This window comes from Simochromis diagramma, unplaced genomic scaffold, assembly GCF_900408965.1.
Source record: "Simochromis diagramma unplaced genomic scaffold, fSimDia1.1 OVJJ01000816.1, whole genome shotgun sequence".
Taxonomy (NCBI): Eukaryota; Metazoa; Chordata; class Actinopteri; order Cichliformes; family Cichlidae; genus Simochromis; species Simochromis diagramma.
Window position 1 is genome coordinate 1,443,339 of NW_024386908.1, and position 17,921 is coordinate 1,461,259.

The 17,921-nt window shown below is 44.2% G+C and overlaps 1 protein-coding gene across 7 annotated transcripts in view; it reads left to right on the top strand.

Moving 5' to 3' along the window:
* pde4ba (phosphodiesterase 4B, cAMP-specific a) overlaps window positions 1–17,921 on the top strand; it is a 192,986-nt gene that overhangs the window by 165,631 nt on the left and 9,434 nt on the right. For 5 of the 7 annotated variants that reach the window (XM_040034990.1, XM_040034991.1, XM_040034992.1 and 2 more), the window contains one exon: window positions 7,383–7,495. In XM_040034990.1, the coding sequence (XP_039890924.1) occupies window positions 7,383–7,495 (113 nt within the window). Of the gene's footprint in view, window positions 1–7,382; window positions 7,496–12,445; window positions 17,741–17,921 lie in introns of those variants that run through there. The other 2 variants (XM_040034997.1, XM_040034996.1) reach the window with 2 other exon arrangements.

Sequence of the window (17,921 nt, forward strand, 5' to 3'; positions counted from 1 at the left end):
GGTGTTTTAGAGAGCAGGGTCTTTCAGGACCACCAACAGCTGCTCTATACCCAACACTTCTCATAATCCCTGAATTCAGATGCACCACTTACACCTTTTAATTCTAAGTCTGGAAGCTTCTCTGGAACTTAAAAAGGAGAATAAAGCAGCAGCAGCATCGACACTGACAGAAGTCTGGCTGAGCGGGGTCCCACGGCTCCTCTGATCCATGCAAATCAACCTGAGGGCCAAAGGCCAGTCAGCATGACAATGAGGCTCATTCAGTCTAGTCAGTGCTGTTGCTTTCAATGCAGGAGTTCGCCCCAGGTAATACAGACAAAGCCCGGTCTGTGTGCATTTTTTTGGTGGGCATACCCAAGTTTTGGATATATAGAAATGTTAGAAACTGTTGTGAGACGAAGAGAGTGCGTGAGCATGCAGCTCAAGGACAAGACGGTTTACGCTCACAGGTCCTCAGAGCCGAGCTGACAATAAGGCCAAACACACGGCTTCAATGACGTCTGTCTTTTTATCAGCGGGAGAGATACAGATTCGAAACTGTGAAGGTTTTTACATCAAAAAGGGACGAGCAGTCAGATAAGAGGGATACTGTTTGTACGACTCAGGACAAGGCGCCTCAGGTCTCAGCGAACCTTCAGACCGTGCCGTGTCAGACTGTCCCTGAGCTCGTTTCACTCCTCACCGTGTACTCCTCACATTCATCTCCTACGTGCGTAAATCACTCCGTGTCTCTGCGAACAATGTGCACGTGACGGAGGCAGAGAAACCTCAGACTTGTGCGTGATTCAGTTTGGAGCAAAGGCCCGTTTGGACTGGTTTCTGGGTTAATGTTACTGTAACTGAAGTTTTAGCCACATAAAATCTTAACACTTGCATGCAAAGATAAAACAGAGTTACTGTCTGGATTAGACTTCGCTTAATGGAAGAATGAATTCACTGCAACAGAACTTCTGAAAGAGGCCCGGCCGTCTTCAAAACAATCTTTGAAATTAGGTCACATACCAGTAATACAAATAAATACATGAATGAATCTTCCAGTCACACAGTTCTCATTTCAGACTTTGTTTTTAGACGGTAACAGCAGTGTAGACACAGAATTTGATTAGCTCTTTCTGCTGTCGTTCCTACGATTCAGCGTGGTCTCTGCTGTAACCGTCCAGCCTTTATGGGGCAGAGTCATCGTTTTGTGCGTTGTTTTTCTTTTCTATCCGGTTGTTCAGTCTGACGTCACTAGCCGTGTCTGGACCTAAACTCCGCTGCAGGTCCATATATCAAACGATCACTATGGCATTACTGAGAATTGAAAAACTGTCTAAAGTCTTTCATCTTTAATAAAATGATCAGCGTTCTGCTCTACCAGGTGTAACAATTGAGTTTAACATCCAGGCATCCATGAAAACGGAATTTATGACATTTAACGGAGTTAGAAGTTAGCAGGGAGTTAGCTCGCTAGCTTCTATCTAAATACAATATAGCATGTCCTGACTGCGGGGTTTTGGAAACAAATTAAAACGTACACGACACAGCTATGTTAGCATAATATAAACAAGCTAACTTTTTTCCCACTCGATAAAAGTTAACGTGAGTGTTCTCGGTGGTCAGGAACAAATGTAATCGCATGGCAGGATGCTGTAAAAGGACCAAACTTCAGCCAGGAGAACAACTGAGATAATCCATCCACAATACGAGGTTAGTCATTCATATACTGCTGCATGGGCTGGGCTGCAGTTACATCCTAAGGTTTTAAAAACTGAGCTTAAATAAATGATTAGCGGTAATAAAAGCCGAGGGAGGTCAACAGTGATCACTGACTGTTTTAGGAGCTTTTTGAGATCAAATAGAAGAAAATACAAAACATTAAACATGTTAACAACACAAAAGCCATATTAAACGCAGACTACTTTAGGCCTGGAAGTTGGATTCGTCACGTCATCACTTAACGACCAGATTGTAAATCTCACAGAAATGTGTATAATGTGGGGAGGAATGTATAAGCAGGGGGGATTAGAGCCAGCAAGCTACAAAAATGGGGCCTAGCACTCAAACACGTACACGCTGTGTGGCCCAGTCAAAGCACCTTTGTTATGTTTTGTGGTTGTAAATGACTTTCAGTTTAAATGCAGGTAGAAGAGCCACAAGTCACACTGTTGCACTGAGCTGTACTCACATGCTGTGAAACAATAGGACCCCCGACCCTGCAAAAAAATGCAAATCTAATGTTTACTTCCAGTGTGTTGTTGCTTCCAATAATGTCTCATTTCATAGATTATTCCAGACTGGATTTGAACCTTCGCCACACAAATTCTGTTTACTAAAGTGAGAAACATTAAACACAGATAAAGAGACGCGCTTGCTATTTTGTTAGCAAGTGTAACAGCTGCATTCTTCTTTCCACCGACAGCCGCGCACGCGAAAGCGCTGTTTCGCCATCTCCGCCGCTGCGTTAGGGGAAGGCAGCAAATATAAAAGCTGGTAGCTTTGGCACGAGAGACATGGACGATTACAACACATCAGAATATTTAATCTGTGAATCAACATCCTAAATATGTCACAGTGCTGCTTCTGGAGGGTCACAACCACATAAAAAAGGAACCAGCACGTTTTACCAGCACTGCGTCCCTGAGCAATGAATTTACCAGCTTTGTCTCCAATATAACAGGATGGCTAGAGGGTTAATTTTACCCTCCCATCCTTAATATCAAACAGCCGCAGGGTAATGAAATGTCATCTACTGAAATATTACTCACATTCTGAGTCCCAGTAAATCAGATAAATGTTTGCTAATGAAATACGTAGCCATGATGTCATTTTGTCACTTCTCAGAACCCAGCTTAGAGAAATGTTTTGATCAAGAAATGTATCGAGGTTATGCAAGAAGGCCCCGAAACCACAAACTCCACCACCGCTCTTCGTCCTCCCCTTGACTTTTCAGATTTCTTGTCAATGACATTTCTGTGAATGTCAAGCCAAACTTGAGTTTGTAAGACCTCCAAATGCAGCGCTACCCCCCCTACCTCAATGTACCATCTCTGGTCTTTGATAGGAAGTGTTGTGTAACCGCACGGAGGGTTTCAGATCAACTCACTTTCTGGTAAAGCAGGAGATGAAGAAAGAGAGTGCCTCAGTCTCTCTCTTGCTTTTTTTCAGCCATTTACAAATCCGGCGCTGCTGCCAGTTGACCAGCGTCAAAGTTTGGCTTCTCTTTAAGTGCGTGTGTGGTCTGTTTACGCTGGTTCACTAGAAATGTGGGACGTCACCCTTCGAAACCTGAATGTTTACACGGTGAATTCTTGGTCAGCGAAAAGCAGAAATTAGGATGGACTGAGCAGGTGTGGGGAGGGCTGGTCCTCAACTGACCCCTTTAGTCAGAGTGGGTTTTGTGTCCCAGCGTGTGTCAGTGCTTGCTCACAATTAAGCTAACAGTCTTCCACATAGATGCTGGCTGCTGATAATGCGCTGCAGCTGACATGCCCTGCTGCATCTACCTTTGCATCACGGGCAAACTATCTCTATGCCCATGGGAGGATGACAGATGCAGCTGTCGCTCACACACAGGCACAAACACAAACAGCTTTAACAGCTCCTGTCTGATGTCCTGTGGGCACAATGGTCCTTAAATAACCTCATTTGAGTGTGTGTGTGTGTGTTTGTGAAGAAATCTCCCATAAAATGTGGAGTAAATAAACCAACAAAATGTTATTCTTGTGGAGGAGGTGAGTGAATTTAAATTGATTTTATGGGGAAATCTGAAAAATTATGCTCTGAAATGCTAATAATCAAATAAAAGATCTAAGAATTATAAAACATTTTGGAACCGGCGCTAAAATGCACGTGAAACAGGGAAAGGAAAAACAATCAGTGAATTATGGACTGACACAGTAAGAGGAATGCTGGTAACATTAAAAAACAGCCCATGTGTTCTTTATTTGGATTTTATTTTCTGTTCCTTTTATTTCTCTTTATTTCATTCACTCTTGCCCTTTTCCTGCATTTTCTCGATTTTAATGTTACCTCAGGCTGCTGATTTCGCTGGATTTAGTGAAAAACAACTAAAAACTTTTCAATATTAAATTGAAACCGAGACAGAGAGTGCTGACCTCAAATCCCCCCCCCCAACCTTTCCTGCCGGCTCCGCTTCTCTCAGCTGGAAAGTACTTGTTTGTATGGCAGTGTGTGCGGTAACAAGACATCTTAGCCATCAAGTGTGCGTGTGTCACTGTGTTTGTGCGGCTGGACTGTACATATGTATTTTCCTGCCTGCCCCTGTGGGACAAACTGTAGGTCTGAGCACTGATCAGAAAGGTCCTTGTGTCGGGTGGAGGCGGTGGAAATCCCCTCTTGTATCGTTGTGTGTGTGTGTGTGTGTGTTTGGAGTGCTGTGTCCCTCAGTCCACCCAAGGCCATAACTGGAGTACTTACTAATATATAGTGAGTGCACATGCCTCTACTCTTAATGTGTTTTCATTATCACCAGTTTTTCTCACCAATACTTTTTACCCATTATGACAAATCATATTTTAACCTTATACCAACACGTTTGTGATTTACTGCTTGTGTCTTCCATCTAATCAGACCTGACTATAAGTGTAGACCTAAGATCCAGGTTCAAACTGACCTTTTTTTTTCTTTCTCATTATATCCTATATACTTATATTTACAGTGTTTAATACGTCTATTAGACCACCAAAATTAAAAGCATTGGTAATTAACCAAATTATATTTAATGTTTGTCTAATGGTTAGTCCACCAATGTGTACAGGCTGTTTAATTGAAATGATATTCCATCCATCCATCTTCATCCGCTTATCCGAGGTCGGGTCGCCCGACCTGAAATGATATTTGAAATGTAAAAAAAGTTGAAGTTTACAAAAAACAACAAACAAACCCTGAAAAACATAATAAGGCTTATTATTATTTTTATGTTGCACTTAATTACTTCTTGATTAATTTCTGACTTTTTTCGTTGGAGAGAGAAAAAGGAGATTAAGGATGATGGGCGGTCTGAAAATGGTGGGGATGGAGTTGTGGAGGATTGATGAATCCTTTGTGCGGGTAGCCGGATGTATGTTAGGGATAAATGAGACGGAAAGATAAGGGAGATGGAGGATGATGGGGGATGGATATGGATCGGATAGTATGATGATGGATCGTGATGGAACTTTTCATATGAATTTAAAATAGGCAAAGCCAAATAGGAAGTGAAGTCATATTGCGGAAGCTGTGAACTTGTCTTGTTTTATGGTCGACTAGTCTTTTTTATTAGCTCGATTTCTATCTGAAGTAAAGTATTCTAAGCATCGGTGCTTATTTTTGATAGCTGTTGGAGCAATTTAAATATTTTTGACATAAAACTTAGAACCCGAGCCAAATATTTTAGTTCTTAGCAAATAAATCTTTAACAGGTGGTTAACTGGGTCCTTTGCTGGAGGAAAGACTGGTGATTTTGGCCTTGTTTTCCAGCAGGCCAGGGATCAAAGTAAAACCGTTATACAAGTGTTACAGTTCTGTGGCTCTGGCACCTGCCTCGAAACTTGGATTTAATACATGGAGACCTGCAGGTATTTGGCCTTGTGGCTGGCTTTAGGGCCTGACTTGCTGAACTAGATCTTGAGACCCAGTTTTGTGTGTTTTGAAATCAACTCCTGAAAGTGATTTTTAGATCAATCCAGCCATGGCTGTTTCTCTCTGATGCAGCTTCATTTTCACTCATCATTACTGCTACGACTTTGGACAAATGTTGAAATACCAGTCGAAAAACTTCTACTGTGGTTCTTGCTTTCTGAGCAGAGTTTAAAAGGTCAAAAGAAAAGACCGTTCCAGGGAAAGGGACCTTTCTACGCTCTTCAAAAACACAAACCACCTCAAAGATGTTGGAAATACTGGAGAGCAACATCTCAAATAAGTGTAAACCGTTTCAAGATCAGGCAGTTGTGGCATTCAACTAAACACACACACACAAACACACACACTCCCTCTTTTTCTTTCACTGCCCTCATCAGAGTGAGGGAAGGCTGTGGGCAAAGTGCCAGGTGCCTCTCATGTTTGGGAGAGCAAACAGGCTCGTGTCTTTGATGGCGAGGAGATCAGAGCGGGGGACGCATTCTACGTGGCCGCGCTAAGGTCGCCGCAGTGCACACCCTGCTGCCATGTTGTGCTCCGCAGCTAGGCGACCCGGAGTATACACAGTGAGTGGGAGAAGAGTGTGTTTGTGTGTGTGTGTTGGTTCAACTCCACCAACCAACTCATCGCACACTCGCCTTTGCTTTCCAAGACACACTCACTCCAACCCTGACGTACAGTTTGCAGTTGTCTGAAAAATGGTTAAACCACAGGAACAGGGTCGGAGCAGTGACTCCCAGGCCAAGCAGGAATCTCTCAGCAGTGGTGACAGCACAAACCTTGCCTTGACTTTCTCTGTCTGTCATCATAATCCCTCTCTGGACCAACTTCATGTGTGCTTTGTAGATGTTTTTGTTCTTTACTCAAGATTTATTTTATTATAATATTTAATCCTTCTGCTTCATTTGACCAACATATTTAAAAAGAAAAGAAATAAAAACAACCTAAACGGTAACAGCACAACAGCCTTAGAAATGTCATTGCATTTCTGGTAAACGTAACGCCAGTGCCAGTTCCTGTCATTTTATATCTAGGGCGCATTTTCTGACTGCTGTGGTTGGACCTTCAGCCTTCTTCTTACGTCCTAGAAAGCAACAGTGACACATGTTTTGCAGCAGTTGTGATCATTTTTTTTTATGACTAAATGAGTGATTAAAAACATCCTGCGTCAGAAATGATGAGCTCATCACGAAGACGTGTCCGATGCCACTCTCTGTTGTCGATGATCAAAAATAAAATAATTAGTGTGATTAAATATTTCTTAATCGGCGGCAACTTTACCAGTCAAGTCAATGCATGTTTTTAATGTTACAACATGTGCGCTTCTGCATGTGTGTTTAGGTTTCGAGGTGTCTGTTTCCTGTGAGATGGGGTAAAGTTTGTTTGTGAGGTGGGGGTATCTAGTTTCCTGTAATAGGGCGGTTGACTTTATGTAAATAAGCTGAGGGCCTCAGATTGGGAGATGACGTTTGGGGGGTTGGGGACTCACACAGACAAGTCGAGTGTGTGACAGAACGAGGTCAGGTCCTGGCTTTCTCTCCATTCCACTGACAGCTGCGAGTCCCAGCAGCTAAAAAACCTCCTCATGACGAAAGGGCGCTACAACCGTGTCCCACCTCTAGCAGTCCCCCCTCCTCAGCAGCAGGAACCCTGAGCGAGACCCGTGGGTGGACGGTCCCTGGGAGTGGCTGGGCAGCGTTCGGGCTCCATGTGCTCTGTCTGTTCTGACTGCGTGTCTCTGTGTGCCGGCTGTTTGTTGACAGATGACGCGTACCAGAAACTGGCCATGGAGACAATGGAGGAGTTGGAGTGGTGTTTGGACCAGCTGGAGACCATCCAGACCTACCGCTCTGTCAGCGACATGGCCTCCACCAAGGTATGAGAGGCTGCACCTTTCACTGTTTGCTGTTATTGTGTTTCATCATGATGGGGGCAGTTTTGTGCCATCACACTTGTATTTCGAGCAGATAAATCCAAGTCCATGTGTTGCAAGTGTTTATACAAAAAAAGGGCTCCGCTTTTTGGGGGAGCTCTCAAATCTGACTAGCAAGGGAATCTGCAGGAAGCATTAATCCTTCAGCATAATAAACACATGAAGGACGGTATACAAAATCCAAAGATGCTACTGCTGAACTTAGCATGACCCATCAAAGTAAACAGCGTTAAAAGTTTGAACATAAACAGAACAGTGATGAGGAGGAGATTGGTTTGGCAGAGGGGGCTGAGATGAGTGCTGATTGGATTAAAAGGCCACCAGCTCACTTATATGTCCTATTTATCATCAGATTTGTTTTCCTGAGCAAACATAAAACTCTCCTTGTTGAAAAGATGGTCTAACAAGCAGGTGTGTGTTTTTTCTTGACCGGCTGTGGCTCTCTTTCCATCTTAGCTAACTTTTCCACTGTCCGCTGATTATTCTGTTTCTTCTGTGTCACCGATTGCGTGTCATGTGCAGTGAAGTTCAATGCCTGGTTTTTATGTGAAGAGACAGGAAGTTGAAACAATGGTACTGGACCACATTCAGCTTAATAATCACTTGTTGTATTGCGCTTCCTGTGCTCGTGTCACTGGATTCTCGACATGATATCTAAGAATTATTAGGTGGCATCCATGACTGTGTGAGTCATGGTAAGTTTGCTCACTTACAAAGAAATGGCTGTATCATTTTCATGGAAAGAGACAGACATACAAGCAAAACATGACTTACTATTTGGTGGTGGACGAACCCTTGTTGGGGTAAGACGTTTCTTTTTGTTGGTCACCAAGTTTGCAAAGATTTCACGAGGGGTTTTGGCCCACTCCTCTTTACAGAAACTCTCTGAATCCTTTAGGTTTTGTGGCTGCCGTTTGGCAACTCGAAGCTTCAGCTTCCTCCACAGATTTTCTAAAAGACTGAGGTCTGAGGCTAGGCCACTCCATGACCTTAATGTGCTTCTTCCTTTCCACTCCTTTGTTACCACACCCCATGTGGCAAGATACTGAAAGGAGCTCCAGATTGAGCAGTTTGGTCATTTTATACTTCTTCCATTTCTGAATAATGAAAGCTCCTCAAACGTTTTGTACCTCAGTTCCAGTCTTGAGCATATCTAAGGCTTTGCCTCTGACCATGTCCTTGGTGGTGGCGAGGTTCGAATGGAAGAAACTGGTTCTGTGGACAGGTGTGCTTTATAAACATGCGTTGAGATGAATGATTGATCCTAATCTGTACACATGGGCACGCAGCCAATCTGTGGGAGTCCGAATCCTAGCTGGGTGGTAGGGGATAAAATATTTATTCCACTCACTAACATGCAAATCAATTTAAAACTTTTATGTAATGTATTTTCTCTGGATTTTTGGTTGATATTTTTTGCTTCTCTCCATTAAAACGATACTACCATAAAAATTAGAGACTGTTCGTTTCTTTGGAAACTTACAAATTCAGCAGGGGATCAAAAAATTATTACTCGGTCTATAATTTATTTCTCTGTCATTAGAATCTCTGCTGCTATTACCTTAAGGGCTGTAATACAAAACACATGGTCTCATAATTGCCTCCTTTTGGCCTTTGCATTCAGATGATGTCATGGATATCAAAGCACGGTTTCCCAGTTACGACAAGGTTTTACATCTATTCAGTTTTGTACTTTAAGAATTCATCATTCAGAGAAAATGATCAGACCTCGCCTGCGGCTTGAAGTATCCAGTCAGTCCACAGATGTCTGTTTTTAAAATGGTTGTCGATAGAGATAATGTGGTTGGCCGCCGGACACCAAAGTAAATGTGTCTGTGGGATTTAAAGGTAGGAAGAGATCTAACCTGGGCAGTTTTATACCGTAGACTGCCACAGAGATCGGCCACTCGGAAGCTAGATATTTACATTTTTTGGTCTTTTGTTTAAGTCCAAACCACAGAAAGCTGCTGTGTGTGCGATGAGTGTAACTTAGCCTGAAAAACCCTGTCATGTAAACATGCGAATCAAGAGGAAAGCTTATTATTTCTCATGAAAACTGGACAACAGGATGCGAGTGATCCAGCAGTGGGTCAAACACAATGAACTAGAGAGGAAGACAAAGAACATTTGTGTGTGTGTGTGTGTGTGTGTGTGTGTGTGTGTGTGTGTGTGTGTGTGTGTGTGTGTGTGTGTGTGTGTGTTTAAGGGATCCTCGCAGACCCCTGGGCAGAGTTACTCTCTCTTCCTGTCTCCTTCCTGATCTCCTGCTGCTCTCTCTATACGACAATAGCCATCCCAACATACCCATTTGGACGGTTAATGGCCGTGTTTATTTATCCTATTGCTGCCGTCACACATCCAGCACTGACAGTAAGCAGGAGCGGTTTCACTTAGGTTGACAGAATCACTGCAGAACTACTGGAACAACTATTCAAACAGTCATTTAGACATGAAAGCAGGGGTGACAGACCAAACACAGAAGACAGGCAGAGTGCAGAGGAAGTCGGAGCATCCGTGCTTGTACAAACGTTCTTTAAAGAAGCTGTTGGTTTGCATCACTCCTCAGCTGCGTTTCAGTTTAGCCTGAAATCAAGACTGTAACTGTAGGACTTTTGCAATCGTAGAAAACTTTTTTTTGGATCGAGACGAACGTTATCTGTAGGTGATGATTGAATACAGGAACTTCACCAACTTGAAAGATTCCCAAATATCCCAATAAGGGAAAAACGAAGGAATGGTTTTGCGCTGCTTTTTCCAGAAAACATTACACCTACCCCTCGGTCTGCCAAGATCATCAGACTGTAACACAATGGAAAGCTGACAGCACTTCCACTTGAGCAGATGGATGTAAACTGACAGGTGTGGCCATTTATGTTGGTCAAACGAAAGAAAAGTAGCTCTCTAAATTGTACTTTCTTATTTTTAATCAGTTCATACTGAACTGTATTTCTTCTTTAAATGTGGAGTCTCCGCTGCGGTCCACAGCGCAGCGTATCAAGTGGCACAATGTGCTTATTATGCATTATGACCCTCTCTCACAGATGTGACTTTGGCAAGTGGGTGAATGTGCCCCGACACGTAACCGTATGTGCACAAGATGCTGATAAGGAGTCGCCCATCGAACATGTGCCGCATGTATACATGCCTGTGTCTACGTGAGCGTGCGTGCAGCTGGGTGTCCGTACCCACAGTAGGCTAATCCCCTCATATCTCGGCAGTCTTGTTTTTACAGTAAACTAAAACATTGCACAACTGCAGACCCTTTGTCAACTTGGCCGTTACACCCAACGCGGCTTTGTTAGCAAGAACATACCGATCGGCTCATATGACCCCCGCAACTTCCTATTGTATTTAGGATGGTGGAAAAACTGTTATCCAAGCTGTGGCAGAGTATGAAACATGAGCACAGGGGAGGTGAAACGCAAGAAGATGCGATCGTACCTCCAAGGTGAAGTGCGGGCAGGGGCTGATGCTGAGCACTTACAGTACGTGACTGTCCCCTCTGTTATGTATGGTTGACATAGACGGGTCAAAGTCTGTTGTGAGTTGGAATATGCTCCTTCCAGCACTGCAGACTCTCTGTTGTGTGAAAATACAGCTTAAGCATCTAATGTCTGCTTGATTATAATCAGTTCTTTTTGTCAATATGGGGCTCAAGATCATTTAACAGAGTTACTCACAGATTTAAAAGAAAACTTAAAAAGAAAATCAGATTTAGTAAACTTGAAAAAAGATGAAACAACTGTTTTTTTTAATCATGCGGATTTCACTGAACTTTGGGAAGTGAACAGAAGATAAAGATTTTATCCCAATTCTGCATGAGCCAAAATTATAATTGAAATGGAAGTTTATAACTGACTGCACTCATTTGCGAAACGTGATGAATTTGCTACCAAAAAAGAAACAACTGGTTCCTGCTTTGAAAAGGTGAAAAGCTGCTGTTTTTGTCTAGTTCATATACTGTATTTTCCGCACTATAAGGCGCACTTACAATCCTTTAATTTTCACAAAAATCAACAGTGTGCCTTATGTATGAATTCTGGTTGTGCTTACTGACCTCGAACTGATTTTATGTGCTACACTATGCTCAAAAATCTGTCAAAAAATGTTTTAGTCCGACTTTGGTAGCTACGAAGCTGCACCAGATTGTTGGAGCATTATGGCTACTGTAGTCAGGAGCCTCATGGAGGAATCTGGGTCCTAAACTCCATCCGTTCAGGTCCCAAAGTCAAACGAACACTGCGACATCACTGAGAGTTAAAACTGTCTAAATTCTTTCATCTTTAATAAAATGATCAGCGTTGCTGCTTTACCAGGTGTAATGATTAAGTTTAACATCCAGGCATCCATGAAAACAGAATTTATTACATTCAATGGAGTTAGAAGTTAGCAGGAAGTTAGCTCGCTAGCTTCCACCTAAACATGATGTAGCATGTTCTGACTGAGAGATTTCTGAAAAAATCAAACGAACAGCTCTGCTATCACTTCCAACATAAATGAAGACAGAAAACTAAACAGCAGTGACGTTTGTAGGGTTACTGAAGTTGGATAGCTGGTATATAATGATGTGCTACGTGATCGCTAGTTACACAGCTATGTTAGCATAAACACAGTGAAGCTGGAGGATGAACGCTAACTTTTTCCACTCGATAAAAGTTAACGTGAGGGTTCCCGATGGTTAGGGACAAATGCAATCGCATGGCAGGATGCTGTAAACGGACCAAACATCAGTCAGGAGAACAACTGAGATAATCCATCCACAATACGAGGTTAGTCATTAATATACTGCAACAACATGGGAATAGAGCAGCTGCAGAGAATTCAGCATTAATGAATCAATGTTACGGAAGAGGAGGAAGCAAGAAGAATGAGCTGAGTAAAGTTTGACTTATCTGACTGTTTTGTTTCACTTAATGCGCCTTATAGTCTGAAAAATACGGTATGTGCATTAATTCATTAAGTGTTTTCTTGGTTATCAAAGAAAGCTCAAGGAAAAATGAATCCCTATCCCTGAGCCTGAGATGATGACATCATCACCCCCCCAATACAAAATCCACAAACACCAAGCAGCAAATTACTGCATCTTAGAACGAATAATGAAACCATGAAGAAATCTGATGGAGACGAGCACGTGTGAAGGGCTTTTTAAAGAGCCGGTCACCCGAGTAGATTTAACAGTGACAGCAAAGCTTCGGAGATGTGACTGCCAGCTGCAAGAGCGCTGAGCAGCAAGCAAGAGGAGCAGGGGGGGGGAAAAAGGCTAGAGGCGGGACTACCCCAAGAGGGAGTGTGTATGTAGCAGAGGTCTAACACAGTCATTGCTCCACAGACACAGGGTGTGAGGTAGAGCCTGATCAGACCTCGCAGTCCCGAGTGAGTCACTAGAGCTGTGGCGTTTCCCAGCGTCAGAGAGCAGAGGCTTGGTCCTTTTACTCATGCTGTAGTCAGACTGAGACTGAGACACTTTAACGGACGGCAGCCCCACTCTACCCTGCACTTTACACACAGCAACATGGGCGCCTGTTGCTTTGACAAGAAAGAGAGGAAATTAGGGAAGCTGAACGGTTGGAGGAAGGTGAGTTTTGTTATTTTTATAATTTTATGCTGGTAGACACAGTTTGTAATCATTCGCCATTCGGTAAGATTTCCTGCCTTGCTTGGACTTAAAAGAACAGATGTTTTGTGGCTTGCTCAAGCTTTTTCTTGCACTGAATGCTATTGGATATATATATATATATTAATATATTACATACACATTGTGTACTTATATGCCCTTTGATCCTGGTGGAGTTTGGAGCGAATTTTAGCAGCATTTTATTTCAAGTCTGCACATGATTTCACTTTGGAAGCATGTTGGGAGTATTTATTGCTGCTTCAATTTACTGAAAAGTTTGTCCTTTGAATATTAATTTTCAACTCATGGTGGTCAAACCTGCCTTCTGCATTTGCCTCGGGGGTCTTTTACGCTTCCTTTGCTGCGTATTCCCAAATTGTTTCTGTCTGTGGAACTAGATAACCTTTACTCCCAGAGAATCAAACTCATGAGAGATTTATGGTGCTTCCAGATAATTAAGCGCAGATGTCGTTTTGTTCTTCCTGGCCAAATGCCAAAGCGATTTCTTTAGTTTGTAAGTGACCTATAAGTGACAATAACCGGTATTCACTGTAACTGCATAGTTACTGCTTATAAAAAGTTCAGCTTTGTCTGCTTTTAATGTCTCCAACTGCCTAAAATGAGGGAAGGAGCCACAGATTTAAATCACAGGAGGTCCAGCGGATGGAAAGGAGTGTATCTTAGCTGGGTACCAAAGACTTTTTTTTGACATAGGCCAAAACACTCAGGTTGTCTGAGAGAAGTAGCGGTGAAGTGCTCGTAGCTTGGGCGCACAGTGTCGAGAACACATTTCTGCAATTCTTTATTTTGCCAGAAGTTAGGAGGAGAATTTAGAACAGACGATTTGAGCATTTCCTGTTTTTTTTTTTGCAGCGTGGTCTTTAACAGAGGGTTGCTTTCTGCTTTCGAAGCAGCCCCGACTCGAGCTGAGCATTGCAGCCTCGAGCCTAAAAATAGTGAAGCAAACTACATCTGAGGCTGTGATCACCAGGAGCGATTAGAATCAATCAGTCGGCTTAAAAGCGATTCTCCTTCCCATCCTTTTTTGCTCTTGAAACCTTCATTTTTCCCCCCCTCTATATTTTACTGTACGGGACCACAGATGCATGAATACACTCCATCTCTCACACACACACGCGCACACACAAGCATAAGCGAGTGAGTCAGAGGAAGTGAGAGGTAGTCAGGCCGTCTCTCAGAATTGTCTGTATCTCTAACCAACATACGCACAGTTCATACGTAGGTAAGTTTCCTGATCTTCTCCGAGTTATGTCACTACCCCTCCGCTGCCGCCGTGCCGATTTTACAATCTGGCGTCACACGTTTGCTAAACTGAGGAGGTGATTAACCGCAAACGCTGCACGTTTGCTGGTAAAGGAGATGGTTGCACGAGTTATAATCAGCAACGCTGCATGCGTGCTGTGAATATGAGACTGTGTTGAGAAGCATAAAAATCACGATAATAAATTAAACTTGCAGCTCCTTGCAAATCCTGAGTGACTTAAATCAAGAAATTGATTACTTTTAAAGTGTGTTTCGCACCTTCACAGAGGTGCAAAGATATTTACGGATTTAGCCATAAGTTGTAAATACCAGTACAGACTGGGAGCCCAGTACTAAGTCAAGATTGACCAGAATGGGTGTAGTGCACCCACTAGTGGCTCAGAGACACAACTTCAGTCTGAACCACTTCAGGCGCAAATGGGTAACGAGACAAACTAGAAAATTTCAGCTGATTTCAGCAACACCAGAGAGTTGCAGTTCAGTCATCCTATAAGCTGTGGTGCAAAAAGATCAGAACGATGAGGAGAAACAGTCAGAGAGTAACAGACATGATACCCTGAGGCTGCAGCGCCAGCTCAGATAATGGAAGCACGCTGATGTTGCGTAAGATCAGTCTCGTGTCAGAGGGAGACCCCGTGTCTGCCTTCCGGTCCACCTGTCCGCCTCGCCGCCCTGCACGGCGAGCTGTCCGATGGGATCACGTCTGAACGGAGGGGGCTCTGCACGAATGCCCCTCCCTCCACCTCTCATTGATGTACCACGGGCTCCATTCACCTTCCTTCCCTCTGTCAGAGCACCTCTCTGCTGAATCAACCCACCCACCGAAAGCAGGGAGAGAAGGGGAGGAGTAAGAGGTTAGAAGACAGGGATATGGAGCTTAAAGCGAGAGGAAGACGAGATAAAAGCAAAAATAATGGAAAATTTGTTGAAAAAACTGATTTAGATTATAATAAATGAAAGGAGCTAACTGGTGAAACGATATAATAAAGATTCCAGTGACGGAGAGATGTATCCACTCATCTTTGGATGGGTTAATCTCCCTCCAGTGTCATGATGTCAGTGGGAGATAAGGAGGCTTCCCTCATGAAAGAGCCAACTCCAAACACACACTGGCAGCGACACATTGAAACACACACACTTATAAAACATGTCAGCACTGACTGGGTTTAAATGCAGGTGACGGCGCTCGCAGGCTGCTGCGGAGCGTGTGCGCACTTTTCTCGCAGCTTCTGGGGGAAGCACGGCACTTCGACACTGCATCCTGTTATTTCTGGTTTCTTTATATATTATGCAGTGAGCTATTATATAAAGAGCTGCCTCCTCCTTTTCTGTGTTTTTTTTCTTCTCCTTGCATCCCACCTCCTCGCTTCTGGTTCTTTCCCTCATTGGCAGGATTATCCGGAAGGAATTCTCTCGGGAAAGCTTTCATCTCCCCCTCATCTTCCCGCACACACACATTAGGGCCGAGAGATTCTCTGGGAACCTCTGTTTACAGTTTCCTGTGGATTTGTTCTGAAGCGTGAGGGAGGCGTCGCAGCTGTCCTCAAGGTTTTCACACATAAGAGCCCAGTCGTGATTGACACGTCTGGTGCTGCTGGTGTTACGCTCCGGTCAGGTGGGCCTGGCCTTGTACACCGCAGCCAGTATCAACACCTGCTCTGAGGACAGCCCATCGATTCTGCCAGCGAAGCAGACAGACAGAGATTGATGACTGTGTTGGCTAGTGGAAGCCGAGAGAGAAATTGACATGTAAGCGGTGGAGAGTGAGGGATAGATGAAGCAGGGCGAGGGAATGGTGGTGGAGGCGAGGAGGAGGAGGCGATTTTCAGCCTGTGCATCAGTGGATGCGAGCAGGGGCGATGTGTGTGGTGAGTCCTCGTGACAGCTCAGCAGCTACAGCACATGTCTGCCTGGGAAGCAATAGGGGAAGCCTCTCTCCTTCGCCTCCCCTCTCCTCATTTAGAAAAAAAAAAAACAGCCTTACACTGGCTACCTAGTGCTGTTGCCATGGCGTTGGGGTGTTCTGGTAATTGGCGCACACGCAGTTACAGGCAGCGAGAGAAACCGTGGGCTTCGTGTCACCTAACTTGGGGAAGGAAGGACACAATTATCTTCCTTCTTCTCTAACCGTCTCGCCTCCTGTGTCTTGGCTGTTAAAAATAGCCGTCCACAAACACCCTGTCAGCATCTAATATTATTATGGGGTGCGGATAATGAACAGGCTTATGAGTTCTCCACAATGGCTGCCGTGGCTGCACGTCGGGAGACAACAGAAGACACAAAAGAGGGGGCGGGAGGGGATAATAGAGATAATGGCGATTAGAAATACCATCGCTGTACGTTCATATTCTTCAAAACGTGCTGCAGCATCCCTCTCGCTCTTCCCATTGTTTCACTCGTAGATGGGAGGCGCAGTTTCACAGCTTCATGACACTACAGGGCCTGGGAATGAAGGAGGACGGACATTACTTGCAGTGGTTTTGTAGTTGAGAGAAAAAAGGTGAGCAAAAGAGTTCATATTAAATGGATATTAAATATCAATCACTCACACACCCCTTTATAACTTTACATATACACCAATGCCAAGCTGTAGTTTGGGCTCCCCCCTTTCCCCCCCCACTTTCTGTCAAATCATGTGTTCTGACTGGAGTGTGTTGCTGGGGCTGGCAGACTACAGCGAGGGCGAGAGGAGGGAGGGAGGGAGTGCTACAGCAGCGAGAGCAGCAAAGCGAGACAAATCCAGTAGAGGAACCCCCCCTCTAGTCAGATGAACATCACTGCCTCACTCCCGCCTCCTCCTCCTCCCCTCTCCATCGCCGTTTTTCCCCTCCTCCCTTCCTCGCTTCTTCTCCATTATTCATCAGTGCGCAGACAGTCCCCAGCTCACGGCTCCAGCTGCTGCTGCTGCTCCAGCCGATCCATCGAGCCCGCTGGGTCTCCTCGCTTACAGCTCCTTCTTTCGCGCACATCCGTCCATCCTCCCAGATTTCCATTCCCAAGCATGGAAACTCAGAGCTGGCCCTTTTCTGCTGCTGAGAGAGAGAGTGAGCCACCATCGAGCTGCTCTCTTAGCTGCTGAGAAGAAGAGAAACCCGAGAGGAGAGAAGAGAGGATTTTTTTTTTTCCCCCCTTTTTTTTTGGGTGCTGGAGGAATCCTGATCATCTGCCTCTAATTTGCCCCCATCCTCCCTTTTTGGATTACAGTTCTGGCTTTGTGTAGGAACGAGAAAACGGGGTCCAAAATGCCTGAAGCCAATTACCTGCTGTCGGTGTCTTGGGGTTACATTAAGGTGTGTGGCGCTTATCTACGTAGCTTGTGGGGATACCGCGCTGGCCTCATTATAGCTCTCTGTGCTGTTCTGTTATTAGAAGCTAAAGATGGGTTTGGAACCGATCGGCTGCTTTTGTGGGCACGACGCGTGCACCCAAAGATATTTCCATCATTATTAGAGGGTTGTTGTCGATGGTGGT